This window comes from Adiantum capillus-veneris, chromosome 13 (assembly GCF_014529385.1).
Source record: "Adiantum capillus-veneris isolate H3 chromosome 13, ASM1452938v2, whole genome shotgun sequence".
Classification (NCBI taxonomy): Eukaryota; Viridiplantae; Streptophyta; class Polypodiopsida; order Polypodiales; family Pteridaceae; genus Adiantum; species Adiantum capillus-veneris.
Genome location: NC_140943.1, coordinates 98,632,794 through 98,651,293, shown reverse-complemented (window position 1 = coordinate 98,651,293; position 18,500 = coordinate 98,632,794). Strand labels below are relative to the sequence as shown.

The following is an 18,500-nucleotide window of genomic DNA, read 5'->3' as shown; positions in this document are numbered from 1 at the left end:
CACACAGAGAGGTGACAGAGTCAGACATGCATGCTTTGCTAGTGACTGAGCAAAGCAGAGAGTCAGCTGTGCGAGATACTTCTATGCAGGATAGACAGGTAGAGCGGTCTTGCTCTAGTGAGTCACGACAGGAGGACGTTGTGCAAGAGTCTATGCATACGGAGTTAGAGCATGAGAGCTCTAGTGAGTCACAGCAGATTGAGTGGTCATGTTTGCAGTGGATGATTGCAGAGGAGACTGAGATGTCAGCGATTATGTAGTCATTCCTTTCTATGCTCGACAGTGAGCATGGGGATATAGTTGTGCAGGATATGTCTTCCAGCAGACACCTAGAGCAGTTGGTTTGCTCTGAGGTTGCACGACAGGTTGATGCGTCTTTTGCGGAAAGTCAAGAGATGCATGTGGCTGACACGCCTTGTCAGTCAGAGATACCTATTGCCAGGGATATATATGTTGATGCATGCTCCGTAGAGCTAGCAGGGCCCGCTAGCATTGCATCGGCATTCGGTGGTCTCATGTATGAGATGTTGATCTTGAGACCGGATATCGCAGCTGCAGTGGGAGCATTTGCAGTTGGGGTTGTCAGTCTTTTGTTGACTGATGATGGCATAGTGCACGAGGGAGATATGCAGGTATTGCGTACATACTTGCAGTACGTGTGCGGTACGTCTGGTGGTGTATGGACTTACACGGGAGCAGGACAGCTGGATGCACACGATCACAGCCAGCCAGTGGGCATCGGTGGGTTGAGAGCGGTTTTCTCTCGCCTTTTGTAGTCTTTAGACTGATTCTCTTGCTTAAAGGCACAGTCACCTTTAAGTGGAAGGTTGTTGGGGTATAGGTGCCTGTGCCTTGCCGAGCCGCCCAGAGTCTAGGCGCCCACTGACTTGTATACCTTATACATAGCATAAGTGTATAGGGGGCTGCTCACTCTTTTGAGTCTCCCCACCCATATCTGTGTGTCGTGTGTCTCCTTCTCTCTCTCACTCTCCGTCTGTGGTGTGCTCCCCGATCCCCTTCAAGGCATTCTCGTACAAAGGCATCCACATCTCTTCTCAATGTAGGCCAATAGAAGAATGTCTCAACCGCTTTAACTATAGCATCAATACCACCATGCCCTGCATACGGTGGGACATGACTCTCTTCCATAACTTTGCGTCGCAATGGCTTTGTGACACACAATCTACCATGCATCATCATGAACCCGTCTTTAAGAAGATAGTGTTCATGACGTTGTCTATCTATTAGCTGCTCGAAGACCCTTGCAAAATCTTCATCATTTACATACTGTTCTCTCATATCATCAAGTTCATGATGATAAGGAATTGACACAGCTGAAATTTGTGGCTTCCTTGACAAGGCATCAGCCACAATGTTCTTCTTGCCTTCCACATGCACAATCTGAAAATGGAACATGGACAAGATATTTGCCCATCGCATATGCTTCTCAGATAACTTTGTCTGTGTCAAGAAGTATCGCTAGGTCTGATGGTCCGTTTGGACAACGAAATCTGCACCTAGCAGGTAGTGTTTCCAACTTAAGAGCGCATGAATCACAGCCAGTAACTCTTTCTCATAGACCTGCATGGTCATCTCTGGCCCTTGCAAAATTATGCTCTCATAGGCTACTACCCTGCCATCTTGCATTAGCACTGCACCAATGCTACTACCACAGGCGTCACACTGGACCACAAATGACTTCCTAAGATCTGGCAACACAATGACTGGATCTGAAGTCATCTTTTCCTTTAAGAGATTAAAAGCTGAAATCTCTTTCTGTGTCCATCTAAAGGCGACTGCCTTCTTTTGAAGAGCATGTAAGGTGAAGCAATCTCAACGAAATTTCGGATAAACCTTCTGTAATAGGAGCATAGTCCCAAGAAACTTCGGACATCGTGCACCGTCTTCAAATTTGGCCATGACTTGATCGCTTCAACTTTTGCAGGATCCATTCTGACACGATCCTTTGAGACAATGTATCCCAGAAAGTGAATCTCTTCCAGAAAAAATTCACTTTTCTTTGCATTGATGAGCAACCTATGACTGTGTAGCTCTTTGAATACAATGGCCAAGTGATGCCTATGCTCCTCTTCATTCTTTGAGTAGACTATCATGTCATCAAAGAATGTACCAACAAACTGCTGGTGTGGACGGAAAATTCTGTCCATCATCCTATTGAACGTAGCAGGAGCATTTGTGAGACCAAAGGGCATCACTAAAAATTCGTAAAGGCCAAACGTCGTTCTAAAAGCAGTCTTGTGCCCATCCTCTGATCTAATGCGGATCTGATGGTACCCACTCTTTAGATCTATCCTGCTAAACATAGCTGCTCCTTCTAATTTGTCCATAATATCATCAATTCTAGGTATAGGGAACCTATTCTTGATGGTATTCTTGTTCAGTGCACGGTAGTCGATGCACATACGCCATGAGCCATCCTTTTTCTGCACCAACAACATTGGAGAACAGAATGGAGATGAATTGGGCTGAATCAGCCCCTTTTCTAACAGCTCCTGTACTTGGCCCATTATCTCTTTCTGCTGAGCCGCACTAACCCTGTACGGAGGCTTATTTGGTGGGCTACTTCCTGGCACCAAATCTATCGCATGGTCCTCGGGTCTCTCTGGCGGTAATTGAGACGGTAATGAATCGGAACAACAGTCACTATACTGTTGTAAAAACATTGACCTTTCTTTATCTAGCACAGATAAATTTGATTCATCACAATCTGACACTTCACGTGCAAAAACCAAGTACGCAGAAAGATGCTTTTTCATTACAGAAGTAATAGCAGAAGCTGATACAGTGGGAATAGACTCCCCTTTAAGCTTTACATCCAGAATGTGAGCCTTTCCCCTGCTCTGTACAGTGATCTTTTTGTTGTAGGCATCCATGATTCCCTGTACACGAAACAACCAAGGAATACCTAACAACACATCACATCCGTCCAGTGGCATGATGTAAAATTCTTCAGCATCTACATAGGATTGGATATGTAGGTGCAACTTTCCAATGATGGGTGTCATAGCCTCTGTATGGCCAGGACATGCCAAACCTGCCTCTGCTGTATACCCCATCTCTTCAGGTCTGATTCCCAACTTTGAAGCCAATCTGGGGAAATGAAGTTGGCTTTGGCACCTGGATCAAAGAAGATAAGCACTGTTTGATCCCTGACCTTTCCCCATGCTCTGCAAAGCTCACTTGCATCTGAATTTGGCTTGTCGCCCACCATATCTGGCACTAGACCAGCCATGGGCTTCTTTCCTTTCTTGTCTTCCTTGTCATCAGAATCAGCTGGCCTTTTCTTTGTAGGACAATTGTAAGCAATGTGGCCAGGCTGCTCAAGTATAAAGCATTTGTTCTCTGTCCTCAGGACCTTATTTGCTCTTCTGACTTGCGAGGAAAACGTCTTTTCCATTTCTTTACTGGTCCCTTTTCTGATTCAGCCGTAGCTTTATCTTTCCCTGCGTTGGGTGGCTCCTGAGTCCCTTTGGGAGCCTCATTGGGAACGTGCTTCTTGGCTGAATTTTTCTTGCCTGATCCTGCCTTGACGCCAGTGTTAAATTCACAATCTTCTCCCTTGAGCAAACCATTGCCAGTGTTTGCTACCTCGATGAGCTGCGTCAAAGTAGTGACCTTTGTCTTCGTACAGTACTTTCTCAATCCTTTAGGTAGGCCATAACAGTATTTTTCAATCTGTTCTGTCAATGGCACAAACCTATAGGAAGTTACTGGAAGTAGAGCTTTCCAAAACTTCCGATTGTAATCATCTAGATTTTTGCAAGTGGCAGCATTAAGTTGGTGCCATTCTGTCATGACATCTGCTTCAAAGTCATCAGATAACCATGCTGCTGCAAAAATCTGCTTGAAGTAAATCCATGTGGACGGAGCTTGCCCTTGAAGCAATAAAGTTACCATTGTCCCGCATTCCCTGTCAAGAAAGTGGCTGCCTTGCGGACCTTTGAAGCCTCTGTAAAGTTTCCCCTTGCATAGGCCTTGTCAAACTGCTGGAGGAATGAGAGAGCTTTCTTCCTATCATCAAACCCTGTAAAGGTCGTGAAAGACACACCTTTGCCACCTTCTTTGTACGGAGTTGGCCTCTCCAGCGGCATTAAATTGTCATATGGAAGTGACTGAAACATGGGAACACTGTTAGGGTTCATTTGTGTTCCCTGACCGCAATTAAGTTGACCTGGAAACGCCATATTTGGCTGCTGATTTGTAATTCCAGCCATACCAAAATTTGCCTGTGGCATCCCAAATTGGCCCTGAGTGCTTTGAAACCTTGGTAGCATGCCTGTGACACCATACATGGGGTTAGGCATCATCGTTTGAGCACCCCCAAACACTGTTCCTATCGTGTAAAACTAATTTCTAGGTGCATGACCAGCCATGCTCTGGAATACCGATCCACCTCCAAAATAGCCAGGGTGTACTGAAGGTGGTGGGAAGACCTGTTGCATAGCCTGTAGGTTGCTTCCCTGCCCATTAGAACTAGCTATAGGCTGCTGAAAGGTGGCTGGCTGAACTGGTACAGCTTGAAAGACTGGCATCTCAGCCACCCGTTCTTGCACCTTAGGCACAAGTTGTGGAGATTGCATGTTCTCCGTCAAGTGTACAGGTGTTTCCATTGACTGTGCAGTATGAATCACCTGTGCTTGAGCCTTAACAGGCTTTTGAATATGATCCAGTGACCCAACTTGCTGAGACGGAAGAGGAGGTTGCAGAAAGGCTAAAAACCTCGGATTCTGCATTACTTGTGTGAACATAGCCACATCAATAGCCAACTGGGTCCTGAATATATCATCATCCGTCTGTGGTGGTCTTGAGGACTCACCCACTTCATGTGTCTGTTGACCCTGTGAAGAGGAAACCTCTTCAGTCACATCATCTGGTCTGTCAGCCATAATTGCTATTTCCTGTGTCTGGTCTATGATCCCCTGTGTCTTCAAGCCCAAATTGACCAAGGCTCACTTCTATGGGAAAAAGTGATTTATCCCGTCGATGGAACCATGAAACCGGCCTGTTCAATCCAAAAAGGGCGGTAGACTTTACTTTAAACCTTGATTTAGCTTTCACCCATTTAATTTGTCGTCCACTTTACCTGTACTTTCAAGACACAACAAAGGAGAGAGGGATACAGGCTGCTAGATTGCACCTGTATGAGTAGATCGACACCAGATTGGCCCCTAATTTAGGCGCCCCTTTCGGTATTTCTTTATTGTTCAAAAGAGGGAATAAACGCTGTGGATCCCTACAAGTTGCCCCCACACACTTGGCTGAATTTCAACTGTTCCGGCCCGATTTCGGCAGCATAACTGTACTAGGACCCTTCACAGTCAGTATTCCCACGCATTGACTGACTTTCCCGACGCATACGGGCACTTTGCAAAACCTGGCTAGATTCTGCAGCACGCTGAATTCTCTGTTTTCAGCCCCGAAAATGCGCCAGATCGCTTGTATAGGGGTTCCCTTGCGTCCCCGAACCTCCTGGGGGTATTAGGGTCTGTTTAGGGCCAAAACCCTAAAGCTGCAAAAATACACAGCAGGCTGTAATTTACTGTTTCGGGCTCCGTTTCGCGTGCCGGTCACATCCGTAGCAAGTCCTCGAGCTCCCGCACCTGTAGGGCTACTTGCCCTTTGAATCGGACGAGATTTTGAGCGTGAAGCCTCTCCGAATCACCTGTACCTGCGGGGGATTAGCCGCTAGCTAATCCAGTACCTGTGCAAGAGGCTCTTGTCTCGGCAATCGCGCATGAACCCACACAACTGTACATTGGTCAAATGAAAAGCCCACTAGTGGGGCATAACATACTGCCATAGAGGAGAGAGAGGGCAGTGCGTAGCGTGCAGGGCGTCACTCCTAGCACCGCACTGTGCATAAGAGGGAAAGCAAGCACTCCATAGCTCTTAACCTGTGACAGGTTGAAAATGAGCCTCTTTGCTCTTCAAATTCAGCGCCCCCTTCTCTTGCATGAGGAAAGTGCACCAAAAGGTGCCACTTGGCACATTTATAAGCATTTTCCCGTTTCGGGGTTGCCGCCTAAAAATCTTCCAACGGGTTACCCAGTTGACTTCACGGTAGAGTAAGAAAATGTTCCCCTTGTCATTCCCGAGGTAATGACGCAAACACATTTTCAGGTCCCAAAATAGCAGTTCCCTAAATTTTAGGAGATGCTGCCATTGTATCTTTCTAGGTCATCCGACCCTCTTTGTACACTGCAGCCACACCCAGAACTGAAATGTAGCCTCTGTAACAAAGGATTCCAGTTTGGCTAGTCAATGACCCCACTTTGGCTAACCATAGTCCTTGTCCAACCTTAGTGCTCTCTTGCCCTCAGGCCTGGACTCCCTCTGGACAGTTCCACACTAGCTATGCAATGTAGGGCAATTAGATTTCCCGAGGGGTGTTTCCAAAGAGTGAAAGTAAATAGATAATAAGAAAGAAATCAACAAAAAGGATAGATAGTAGTCACACGCTGGTGACAGATGGAGTAGCCTCGCCAAGGATATTGGGGAGGGTCTTGCTGAGAGAGGGAGGGAGACCTGTTGTTTGGGGAAGCCTGCTGTGCCTTTGCTCATCTGCCAATAAGTGCTAACTTGGGTTCGCATGATTGATACGCACGCATTGTTCGAGTGTTTCATTCGTGAAGGTTTCCTGTATTTTAGTCACCATCGTTATGTGATCCCTTTTCCTAGGCATGGCATATTGTATGTTGAGCACGTTTCTATCATGGATGAGCATGAATGTATGCGGATTGTTCATGAACAATTGAAAAGTTTATATGTAAGGAAGTCACATTCCATGTCTCTTCCTTGGCATGACACAGTTGTAGGAAGAGCACATGATAGTATGAGCTCCAAACATGGGCATTTCCATTGTGATTTGCCACAGTTGATTGATTTCGATCAAACAGACAAGATTCGAGCGCATTGTTTGCATGTGTTTGATGAACGGGTTGTCACCCCGTCTCTATGTTCATCTACATTGCATACACAGTCTTTAGAGAAGACAAGAAATTTTTCCTCACTTTACATGGAATGGGTATGTTCATGTTTTTGTGTTGGAGTTGGTTTCAGGAATTTTCAGCCATGGAGATTCTTGAAGACGAAAGAAGCAGATCTCTAGCCGAAGTTGAAGCATCAAAGGAGCCATAGAAGACTTTGAGTCGCTTTCGGCGTGGCCCAAAGAAGCAAGCGTTGTAGACCTTATGAAGTTCAAGTACCGCGCGACCCACACATCAGAGTGGGCAGGCCAAGAGTCCCTTCTAGGATTCCGGATGGTGTTGGCGATCTCCTTCGACGCCATACAGTTCGGTACCAATATCTCACTTTAAAAAGGAGGGGATGTCACGTGACACATCCCAACCCTATGTGTCCGTGGACAAGCTACACCGCAGCAGGATTCAGTTAGTTCAGTCAAGTCTAGATTAGCAGTGATCTGGCACTTTTTGTTGGGTTAAAGGCCTAAATAACCCCTTTTTGTACATTTTTATACTTTGTCCATGTCGAGGTTCATATTGAACCTGGACACATTTTTTAAAGGTCACTTATAATAAAAGTCGGAAAACCCAAAACTCACTTATTGAGTTTTCCCCAAAAACGTGAGCCCTCTCTCTTCTGCTAGCGCTTCCTCTCCTGTTGGCCTTCGCCTCCCCTCTTTGCACACACACTGCACTTCCTCGCGTGCTCTTTCACTTGCACACACCGCCGCGCGCTCATCAACTGGTATCAGAGCCCGATTAGGGTTTGCCCCCAAACTTGCAAATGCCGAATTTCAACCAAGAAGGTCAACTTTTACGCGAGATTTTGTAATTTCGTCGCCAAAGGACTCGTCCCCGGACACTAGAGAGCTCCCGGCAACCAAAATTGACCTAAAACAGGCTGAAATTAGGTCAAAAACAGGAAATTACAGGTTATGACAGCAAAATACAGGTTTTGTAAATGATGTATTAAGGTGTGGGAATACTTTTGCTAAGTCCCCGCTACCCGAAAACCCTGAAATTGCCGAAAAACAAGCCCTAAAACAGGCGTTTTAGGCGAATTTCAGATTTACGCAGGTCTTTGCAAGTGTTTTTATGGTGCGATTACATTGGGGAAAGTGCAAAGTGATGCAATCTACGCACATTTGACAAATTTTGTCGATGTATGACCATCTGTGGCTCGATTTCATATAATTTTGATGCTACAAATTGTGGCTTTTGTGCTTACATGCCTATAAAGGCTGTCTATTAGCCTTATGTATGTCTTCTGAAGCTAAAAACAACTAAATTTGTTGTTTTCGAGCACAAATTCGTTCGCTGAAATTTCCTGCGCATAAATTTCAGAAATTGAATTTTGTGCCCAAATCGACCTATTTTGCCCCAAATTGCTTCTGTGACCATTTGAAGCTGTAGTGCACATCTCGGTGAGGCTATACTCCGATTTTTGTGCATTTTGCCCAAAAATTCAACGTATTTTTCCTCTTATTTCGTGCAACTATGGCCTCTTCTTCTTCGGATGTGAAGAACCTCTTCGAGATTAGGAGGTTCAATGGAACAGGTTTTGATCTTTGGAAAGATAGGATTCAGGGAATCCTATTTCTTAAGGATTGCGAAGGGGCACTTGAACAGGTGAAGCCACAGAATATGACAGACGAAGCATGGGTTAGCATGAACAAGAAGGCCGTTACATACATAAAAATGGCCATGACAGATGAGACCGTCATTGATGTGAAAGGTCTCATGACTGCTTTTGATGTGTGGGAGAAGTTCAAGGGAATGTATGAAAATACAACGCCTGTCAACCAGGTGCACTTGATGCGAAAACTTGTTGGCATGCAACTAGATGAGTCCAAGAGTGTGGCAGAGCACTTGTCATTGTTCGCAGGTACTTTGTCGCAGTTACAGGACTCTGGCTTGCCCCCTTTTGATGATAAGCTGAAAGCTATCTTCTTGCTTATGACCTTACCTGAGTCATGGGAAACTTTGGTGGTTTCGTTGTCCAATAACCCCAATTTGACCTTTGATGGTGTTAGGGGTTCTATCTTGAATGAAGAAATCAGGAGGAAAGCAAGTGGAGAGGGAGGCAGCTCTGTCAACATGGTTAGTGGCAGGACAGAAAAGAAGAATGCTTATGCACAAAGGAGTAAGAGTAAGAGTAAAGAAAGAGGAAATGCAAGCGAAGGCAAGGGTGATGTGACTTGCTATGAAAGGTCACAAGAAACCCGATTGCAGGTACTATAAAGCTGAGTTAGAAAGGAAAAAGAATGGCGGAGACAAAAAGAAAGAGAAGAAGGAAGTCAAGGTAGATGCACATGATAGCTCAAAGGACAAAGAGAAAGCCAATGTGGCTTCTAGTGTCGTGATTGAGGAGCTGTCATATGTAGAGGACATCTTGTGTGCCACTTTGTCAGATTTTGATGCTTATGACTTTGATGCCTCTCTGAATGTTCATTCACAGGACATGCAGATCACCAAGAGTGATCTTATTGATGCTTTGTTAACTGCCAATGATGCATTGTCCCAGACTTGGATTGTTGATTCCGGTGCTTCATTTCATGTGACTCCTATCAAGGAGTGTTTCTCTACTTTTGACGTAGGCAAGGGTGGCCATGTATACCTTGGAAACGATCATGCATGTTTCATTGAGGGTATTGGCACTGTGCATCTCTCCATAGATGGCACAAATGAGCTTGTCTTGCATGATGTTAGATATGTGTTGGGAATCAAGAAGAGTCTGCTTTTTGTTGGTCAGATGGATATGCATGGTTACAGCATCTTGTTTGAGAGGATCATGAAAAATGGCCAAAGGCTCAAGGCTGATTGTAAAGGGCACAAAGAAAGGGACACTTTATTGCATGCATGGAAAGGCCGTGTTGGGCAAGTTTATTGCATTGGCTGAAATTAACTCTCACATGGAGTTGTGGCACAAGAGGCTTGGCCATATGAGTCAAAAGGGCCTTTCTAAGCTTTGTACTTTGAACAAGCTTGATGCTAAAGGCACAAAGCTTGACTTTTGTAATGAATGTCAATATGGCAAGCAAGTAAAGCGTTCTTATTACTCTGGTGTCTCTCGTAAATCTTGTGTGCTTGATCTTGTACATTCTGATGTATGTAGCATGCCTACTAGGTCTATGGGTGGTGCATGTTATTTCGTCTCCTTTGTTGATGATCATTCTAGGAAAATTTGGGTTTATTTGCTTAAGTCTAAGGATGAAGCCTTTGCTGCGTTTAAGAGATTTCATGCATTTGTGACCACCCAAATAGGTAGAACCCTGATCATGTTGTAGCTCGTCCACTGACACATAGGGCTGGATGTGTCACGTGACACAACTCCCCTCTTGTGTATACCCACTGCACTAGATTCCGTCCAAGCTGAGTTCGGGGTTCCATTTAGAATAGACTATGCTAATCCAAATGCTTCAAGGTAAAGATTCACAATTTGAGGAGTATCTGCTAGGTCCTCCTCCTCCATCCACTTCGCATCCAATGCAGGATAGTTCTTGAATTTAACCAAGAATCGCCTTATCACTTTATCCTTAATCTTTCTGTCTTTATGTGCCAATATATGTTCTTTCCACTTCGGGTTGCTCATTAAGCTCCGCTCCCCATCTTTGGGCACATCACCTTTAAAAGGCTTCAAGAGACTCACATGAAAAGCATTGTGAATTCTCCAAGTGTCGGGCAGCTTCAATCTAAAGGAGACATCATTTATCTTTTTGGAAATCTGGAAAGGTCTGTAGTATCACATACTAAGCTTTGGGAAAAGCCTCTCCTTTCCCTATTTCTTTCTCATGCGTGCCTTCTCAAAACGTAAGAGCACCCAATCGTTCTTCTTAAATTTCAAATCGCGACGATGATGATCTGCTGCCTTTTTCTGTCTTTCTTGAGATTTTTGCAAAGCCTCGCGAACCTTGGCAGAAGCTGTGTCCAAGTCACGCGTGTACTCGTCGGCTTCAAAAATCTTATCTTTCGTGCTTAGGAAGGGTGGAACCTTCGTAGCACCTTCAATAATCTTAAATGGCGCCTTCCCCGTCGAAGAGTGTATTGTGTTATTGTTCAATAAATCTAGTACCACTGAATTGACAATCTCAGCATTGCCCGTCAGTGTGCGGGTGGAATGATGACGAGAACTGCAACCACGTGCTAATGTTCTTCGAAATAGCCTTCCAAAACAAACTCGTGAATTTAGGGTCCGTGTCGGAGACAATCGTCTCAGGCATGCCATGTAATTTGAAGATCTGGGCCACAAACAGTCTCACTAAGTGATCCGGCTTGACTGTTTTCTTCACTGGAATGAAATGAGCTTGCTTGTTAAATCTGCCAATAACAGTCCAAATACCATCGTGACCAAATTCTTCTATCCTTGCACATGGACAATCTGGAAGTGAAAATGTGACAAGATGTTCGCCCATCGTATCTGCTTTTCCGATAGCTACTTTTGTGACAAGAAGTAGCATAAACTCTGATGGTTTGTGAAGACAGTCAAATCTGCTCCGAGTTGGTAATGTCGCCACTGAGTAAGAACATGGATAACCGCCAAAAGCTCTCTCATAAATCTATGCTGTCAATTCCGGCCTTGAGAACAATCGGCTCTCGTAGGCAATGACATGGCCTTCTTGCATTAAGACCGCACCCAGACTACGACCACAAGCATCACAATATACTTCGAATGACTTCTGCAAATCCGGCAAAGTCAAAATTGGTCCTGTAGTCAATTTCTCTTTCAATGTCCGAAAGGCAGTCACCTCTGTGGGTCCCCACGAGAAAGGGACTCCTTTCTGCGTCAACATATGCAAAGGGGAAGCAACCTCTGCAAACTTTCTAATGAACCGCCTGTAGTACGAGCACAAGCCCAAGAAGCTTCTAACTTCATGGACATTCTTCAAATCGGATCAATCACGGAAAGTCTCTATCTTGGCCCGGTCTATCTGCAATCCTGCTGCTGAGACAATGTGTCCCAGAAAGTGTATCTCGGGTAGGAAAAATTCACTTTTCTTCGCATTAATCACCAACTTGTGATCTCGTAATGCCTGAAAGACCCGTAGCAGATGTTCTTTATGTTCTGTCTCATCCTTGGAGAAAACAATGATGTCGTCAAAGAAAGTGTCAACAAATAGTCTGTGCTCTCGAAAATCCCTGTCCATCATCCGGTTAAATGTCGCAAGAGCATTGGTTAGGCCAAAAGGCATCACCAAAAATTCAAATAACCCAAAAGTCGTCCGAAAAGCTATCTTGTAGACATCTCTTGGCGCGATTTGGATTTGATGATATCCGCTCTTCAAGTCGATCCTGCTAAAACACGAGGATCCCTGTAGTCAGTCAAGAATATCATTGATCCTAGGAATCGGAAATCTGTTCTTGATGGTGATTTTGTTGAGAGCTCTATAATCGATGCACATTCTCCAAGATTTATCTTTCTTCAAAACCAACAACACTGAAGAGCAATACGGTGAAGTACTAGGTTGGACAAGACCCTTTTCCAAGAGGTCTTTCACTTGGTTCATAATCTCTTCATTCTGTGCTTGGCTCACACGATAAGGTGGCCGGTTCGGTGGTGTGCTTCCAGGTATCAGCTCAATGGTATGATCCTTAGGACGAGCTGGTGGTAACTCGCCTGGTAGGCCCTCCGAAAAGCAATCGGCATGAGTGTGGAGAAAATCTTGGCGTTCTTTATCAAGTTCAGACATATTTGTCCTATTCTCATCATTCAACTCTTTCAAAAAGATTGAGTAAACAAACAGACTGGATTTCATTAATTTGGAAACGGCTGAAGTCGATACAATAGGGACAGACTTGCCCTTAAGTTTCACATCAAGTACAATAGTTCAGCCCTTTTCTATAGTCAAAGTCTCTTTTCTCGCCTGATAGTTGACCACGACATTGTTCTTATGGTACCAGGGAATTCCCAGGAGGACATCACAACCTTCCAAGGGCATTATGTAGAAGTCCTCGTGCCCCAAATACCCTTGACAATGCAACTGAAGTTTGCCAATGACAGGTGTAATGGCTACGTCCCTGCCAGGTGCCGCGAGAACTGCCTCTGCTAGTGGTCCCATCCGATCGGGTGTGATCTTGAGCCGCACCGCCAATTCAGGTGAAATGAAGTTGGCCTTGGCTTCTCCATCAAAGAAAATCAGGGCTTCTTGGTCTTTCACTTTGCGCCAAGCTCGGCAAAGTTCTGTACTCTCGTCAATCGTGCTTGGGTCAGTACCCATGCAATCTGGAACCAGTCTTGCTTTCATCTTGCCTTTTTGTCCATGTTCCTCAGCTGCTTTTGAACCCTCAAGCCTGTCTTCATCTTTGTCGTTCTGTTCTTTCGGTGCCTTTTTAGGGCACTTCCCGGAGATGTGCCCTGTTTCCCCGCATCCAAAGCACTTCCCCTCTTTGATGTAGAGAGCTCTCACTCGGAGAGAGAGCTTGAGTCGTGCATCCTTTTCTTTCTTTTCAGGGTTGCTCTTCTTCTTTCTACTTTCATTGTTCTAAGTCTGTTCGGTCCTTTGCGTCATGATTTCATCTGTGGGGTAGGTCAAACTGCCTGAATGTATGGCAAAACCCCGTTTCGCATGACTCATCAGTTCCTGAATGGAATCTGACTTTTGCTCTAAGCAGTGATCTCGGATCTCTGCAGGAAGTCCCAAGGTAAACAACTCAATCTGTTCTTTGAACGAGATCTTCTTAAATGAAGAGGTTGGTAGAAAAGAGCTCTAGAATCTCTCGCAATATGCATCCCATGAATCTTTCTTGGTCATCCGAAGATGGTTCCAAGCAGTTCGTATGTCGCGTTCGTACTCGTAAGTCAACCAAGAAGAAATAAAAAGCCTTTTAAATTTCAGCCATTTACCTGGCCCTTTCTTGTTCAACAGAAGAGTGGACCACCAAGTTCGAGTATTTCCCTTGAAGTAAGAGGTAGCCCTCCGAATCTTGGAGTGCTCTGAGTAATGTGAAATCTATGTCAAACTGCTGTATGAAGGCCAAATCCTTCGAAGCATCTCGAAATCCAGAAAACGTGTCAAATTTAATTGATTGTCCACCTTCTTTAAACTCTTAGACTTTCTTGCTTTTATCCTCTAAAAAGTCATCGGAGTCCGAACTGTTTGAAGACGAGTCCTCTGTAAAACTGTCAGAAATTGGGCGAAATCTAGGTTTCTTTGCCTTTTTCTTGCCCTTTCTGAAGCTTTGCTTTTTGCTTCGCTTTTTCCCTTTTCTGTCTTTTTCACTCGAGTCGAAAGAGCTAGAAGAACTATCAGAAGAAGAAGAAGAAGAAGAACTCGATACTCCTTCAGATTTGACATGCTTTTTTTGCTTTCTTGCCAAGGCAAAAGCAGATTGACAACCCAAATAACCCGGGAAGTCAGTTCCTTTCTTCTGCATTTTGTCGTGCTTTTCAACTTTGTTCTGCGCGTCAAAAAGCTGAGAAATCCGTGTATCAACCACCTCTTCTAATTCTTGCTCTGTAAACATCCTTGGAGTAGGAGGTTTCTTGAGTGCCGGTTTGAGGGGTGTTTGCCGCCAATGTGAGTGCACCTCGTCAAAGGAGGTCTGGGTCATAAATTTTGCAAATTTCGGGTCCTTCGCAAAACTTATCATCATCTTTGTTGCATTGTCAATCAATCGTTGACGCTCCATCTCTTCAATCTCCGCCTGAGTAGGCTGAGGCGGGCCTTCTTGTGAGAATCTTCTTCGTGATCTCTTCCGGCATCTCCAGATGCAGAGGAAGTCGACTAATCTCTGCCTGAACCCATAAGTGCCGCGTAAAAAGGATCGGATTTCCCGGCAGAAGAGAAATCGGCTGTGCTATGATACCACTGTAACAAACTTGGACACTCGCAAGTCAAGATTCTACCGCGACACGACGTGAATTCACTTCAAAACAGTTTACAGTTCACAATTGATTCGCACGGCCCGACGGAGTTCCGTGCCTAGAGATATTGGCCCCAAAGACTGGCGCCCCTTTCCGTATTTCTTTTTGTATTAATTTGCAACTCGAAGTACAAGGGAGTGGGAGGGTCTCACTCTCAGACTCTGCGTCCAGATGCTCTAAGAAGTGGGAGCCCTGCCCACACTTATAAAGGTTTTACAAGGGATGCCAAAAGTAGAGCCCCAAAAGCTGCCATATTTTAAAAACATTAAAAATAAAGCAGTTCATCTCACAAGCCTTGCTTGGGAATTAAAGCAATCATCCAAAAGCTTTTGTGTAGAAATTTTTCAGCCTGCTGCGTAGGAAAAGCCCTGTCATACAGCCTGCCGTACGGAATCTGCCACGTCAGTTCTGCAGTGCTTTTCCAGCGTGATTTGCAGGGCTGCTGTATGGGCCTGCCACGTCAGCAAGACAGCGTGAATTTCGGAAGTCTGCCACGTCATTGCCTGCCAGCATTTCGCAGGGTGTGTGTGGATGTGTTCTAGCTGCCACGTCACTGGTTTGTGACACGTCATCAGCCTTTTACGCAATTTGAGTGTGGGTGTGTGAGTCTTTGGCGGTGGTGGTGCTTATTCTGCTCGGATACGCCGTTGCTTGCAGCCTTGGAGACCTGGAGTTGGCAATTGGAGATTCTTGGTTGGAGTTTTTTGCCTCCTTGTCGAAATCTGGTTGTCTTGCTTCTGCTACAGCTCTCTACTTCCTGTTTCCTTTACACCCTGCTCCTAGCTTTTGTCGTACCACCCATCTTTTGGAACTCTGTATCACTGGTGGTGCTTATTCTGCTCGGATACGCTGTTGCTTGCAGCCTTGGAGACCTGGAGTTGGCAATTGGAGATTCTTGGTTGGAGTTTTTTGCCTCCTTGTCGAAGTCTGGTTGTCTTGCTTCTGATACAGCTCTCTACTTCCTGTTTCCTTTACTCCCCTGCTCCTAGCTTTTGTCGTATCACCCATCTTTTGGAACTCTGTATCACTGGTAGTTTTTCCCCTATGGTTTGTGGCCGTTGAAGAAATTTTTGACCTTATGAAGTTGTATACATGTGTCTTTGTTTGTTATGTATTGCATTTAAGAGTTTCTCTTCAATATTTTTGAAGGATTATACCTATCATAGCTAGTACAACACGAATCGCTGTGGGCTTTACACATATAGTACTTCATTGAGTGTGCTAGGCTTCATTGTGGCCGAGTCTGCTCTGCATTTGTTTGCTTGTAAATTTATCATCCTCAGCTGGTTTCTTGTTATTTGACAGTCAGAAAATTTGATCCTCAAGAGCAGCAATCGGCGATATATTCCCATTTTTTTCCAAAAGGTATGACATGTTTGCTTTACTTTGATGTGTGGGTTTGGAATTTCGACCCATTCTGCGATTTTAGTTTTTGGAGAGGTGGTGGGTGCAGCAGAAGCTGTTTATTTATCATGTTCCGGGATTTTGCAGGAGGACCTTGAGAAGGCATTGACAAAAGCTTCTAAAGAAGTTTACAGGTCAAACCCTGCTTTTCGAGCTGGCATAAATATTCAGGTATGATCACAGCCTCAACAACTCCAGAAAAGTGCTCTCGTTGTTAGTCCCTTAAGCTGAGTGGTTCTTCAGGTTTCAGAAAAGTGCTCTCGTTGTTAGTCCCTTAAGCTGAGTGGTTCTTCTCTCCTCTCCTAAAGGATCTACATTTTCGAGTATCATTGTTTGTGGTTTTTTCTTTTGGATAGCTTTTCTTTTCTGGTATGTAGCTCTTTGTGTGTGCTTGCTGGCTTAAATCTGTAGGCTTGTGAAATGAAGGAAGCTTTTCTTTTCTGGTGATGTAGCTCTTTGTATGTGCTTGCTGGCTAAAGTTTCTAGGCTTGTGAATGAAGGAAACTGTATGCTAGGCCATGAGGACAACCCTTGGCAACTTTTAGAAATGAACTACTGCTGCATGTTTTGCTTTTGAGGAGATTTCCAGCATGTAAATCCTTTCTAATTTGGTCCTTGTGAGAAAAAGAGCGCTCTAATGAAACTCTCCTTACAGGGGAACGGGACCATTAGGGGGATGGGGTCCGATTCTTGGACAAAATCAACTTAATCCAAACTTATCTTTGCCATAATTTGGAGGAATAATGGGGTAGCCTCTGGTACTAGGAGAGCTTGAAATTACCTTGCTTCTGTCATACTTTTGAAAAATTATAGTGAAGTCATAAGAGGAGATGGAGTTCCTACGATTTTTCTTTTCTAGAACTGGCTTCTACAAATGAATTTTACCTGAATTTACTCCTCTTCCCCATTTACTCCTACTTATGAGAGCTACAATCCTAAAAGCAAGGTAAGAGGAAATTTTAGAATCTAAAGGAAGGCCCCCCTTTAGTGCGGCTCAACAGAACAGTGTCACGCACGAATTGTATATTTCTGGCTAATCATTTCTATATGTGAAGTGAAAACTGGACATTTGCATCATCTGATACATGTTACCATTCTGTTTTGGTGTTTTGTTAGGTAGGAAGCCTAGAAGATGTGTTGAAAAGGTTGGAGGTGAGATCTCTTGCTCACTGCTTGCCATTTTAGTTTAGGTTTGTTTATATGCTCAAATGTGAATAATCTTTTTTTGTTTGGCAGGTCAATGACGAAAATTCTGGTTGGAATGACTTTGTATTTGTCCCTCCAGGGAGGGATGCTGTGAAACACCTAGGCAAAGCATTAGGGTGAGCGTTTTCAATATAACAACTATCTTTTGGTGTTTTCCTCAAAAGCTAAGAATTTTGGGTGCTGGTTTTTCTTCGATCTCTCGATATCATTTTTCGCTACTAGCGTTGGCAACGGAGGTAATAACGAAGTCATGTAGGCAAGAACCACAAATATTTTGAGATTGGCCATATGGAAGAGGAATTGCCATTTGTGTATGAGAATGCAATATAGAAGCTCCCAAGTCCTCGGTTCGTTTGAAGATTTTGAAAGGTTTACTTCTATTCATTACTTCAATTGAGGTTTTACTAGACTCTAGCTTTGTTATAACGAATATTTGCCACGTGGACAAAGAGAATCGAGGCTCGTACTGCGTGCCACTTTGGCGTCGATCATTGAGTGATGTGTATATATATTAGCTTATCTTTGTGTTTTAATAGAGTTCACTCTCTTTAGTGTAGTGGTATTCTATCAATGGTAAGGCTTGAATTCACGTCATTAATGTTTTTCATTCATTTGAGACTATTTACTCCCTTTGAAGGTGGGTCAATGTCTTTCAAATAAGACCAAGCACACAGTTTACTTGGCCATCCTAGCACTTCAATGTAAGGGTAACAAAATTGCAAGATACTCTTCCCAGCTTGTGCACACGTAGACTCCAAAGTTGATTAGAAGACTTTATTTCCCGCCTTCCCTGCACCCTCACAACACCTTCTTTCACTAAGATCTCATTGTCAGACCTGCGTTGAGAGAGAGAGAGAGAGAGCGGGTTGTGGAGTGCACCCACAGAGACGGAGGTACTTGAGAGAGTGACTCTCAACTGTCAATTGTGCCCAAAGAGATGGAGGGAACTCATCCCTCCTTTTGGCTCATTTGCCATCCCTTCCTCTACTTCCCTCGCCAATGTTTGTGCACACCCACATTCCGACCAACATTTGGCACCTCCCGCG

The 18,500-nt window shown here is 44.4% G+C and overlaps 1 protein-coding gene across 2 annotated transcripts in view; it reads left to right on the top strand.

Annotated features, from left to right (window-relative positions):
* Positions 1–18,500, top strand: part of LOC147444506 (protein TIC 22, chloroplastic-like) — a 55,886-nt gene that overhangs the window by 34,791 nt on the left and 2,595 nt on the right. The window contains exons 5-9 of one of the 2 annotated variants that reach the window (XM_086527099.1): positions 16,150–16,209; positions 16,336–16,419; positions 17,365–17,400; positions 17,485–17,570; positions 17,677–17,940. In XM_086527099.1, coding sequence (XP_086383225.1) covers positions 16,150–16,209; positions 16,336–16,419; positions 17,365–17,400; positions 17,485–17,570; positions 17,677–17,710 — 300 coding nt within the window. In that variant the 3' untranslated portion in view covers positions 17,711–17,940. Of the gene's footprint in view, positions 1–16,149; positions 16,210–16,335; positions 16,420–17,364; positions 17,401–17,484; positions 17,571–17,676; positions 17,941–18,500 lie in introns of those variants that run through there. The other variant, XM_086527100.1, reaches the window with a different exon arrangement.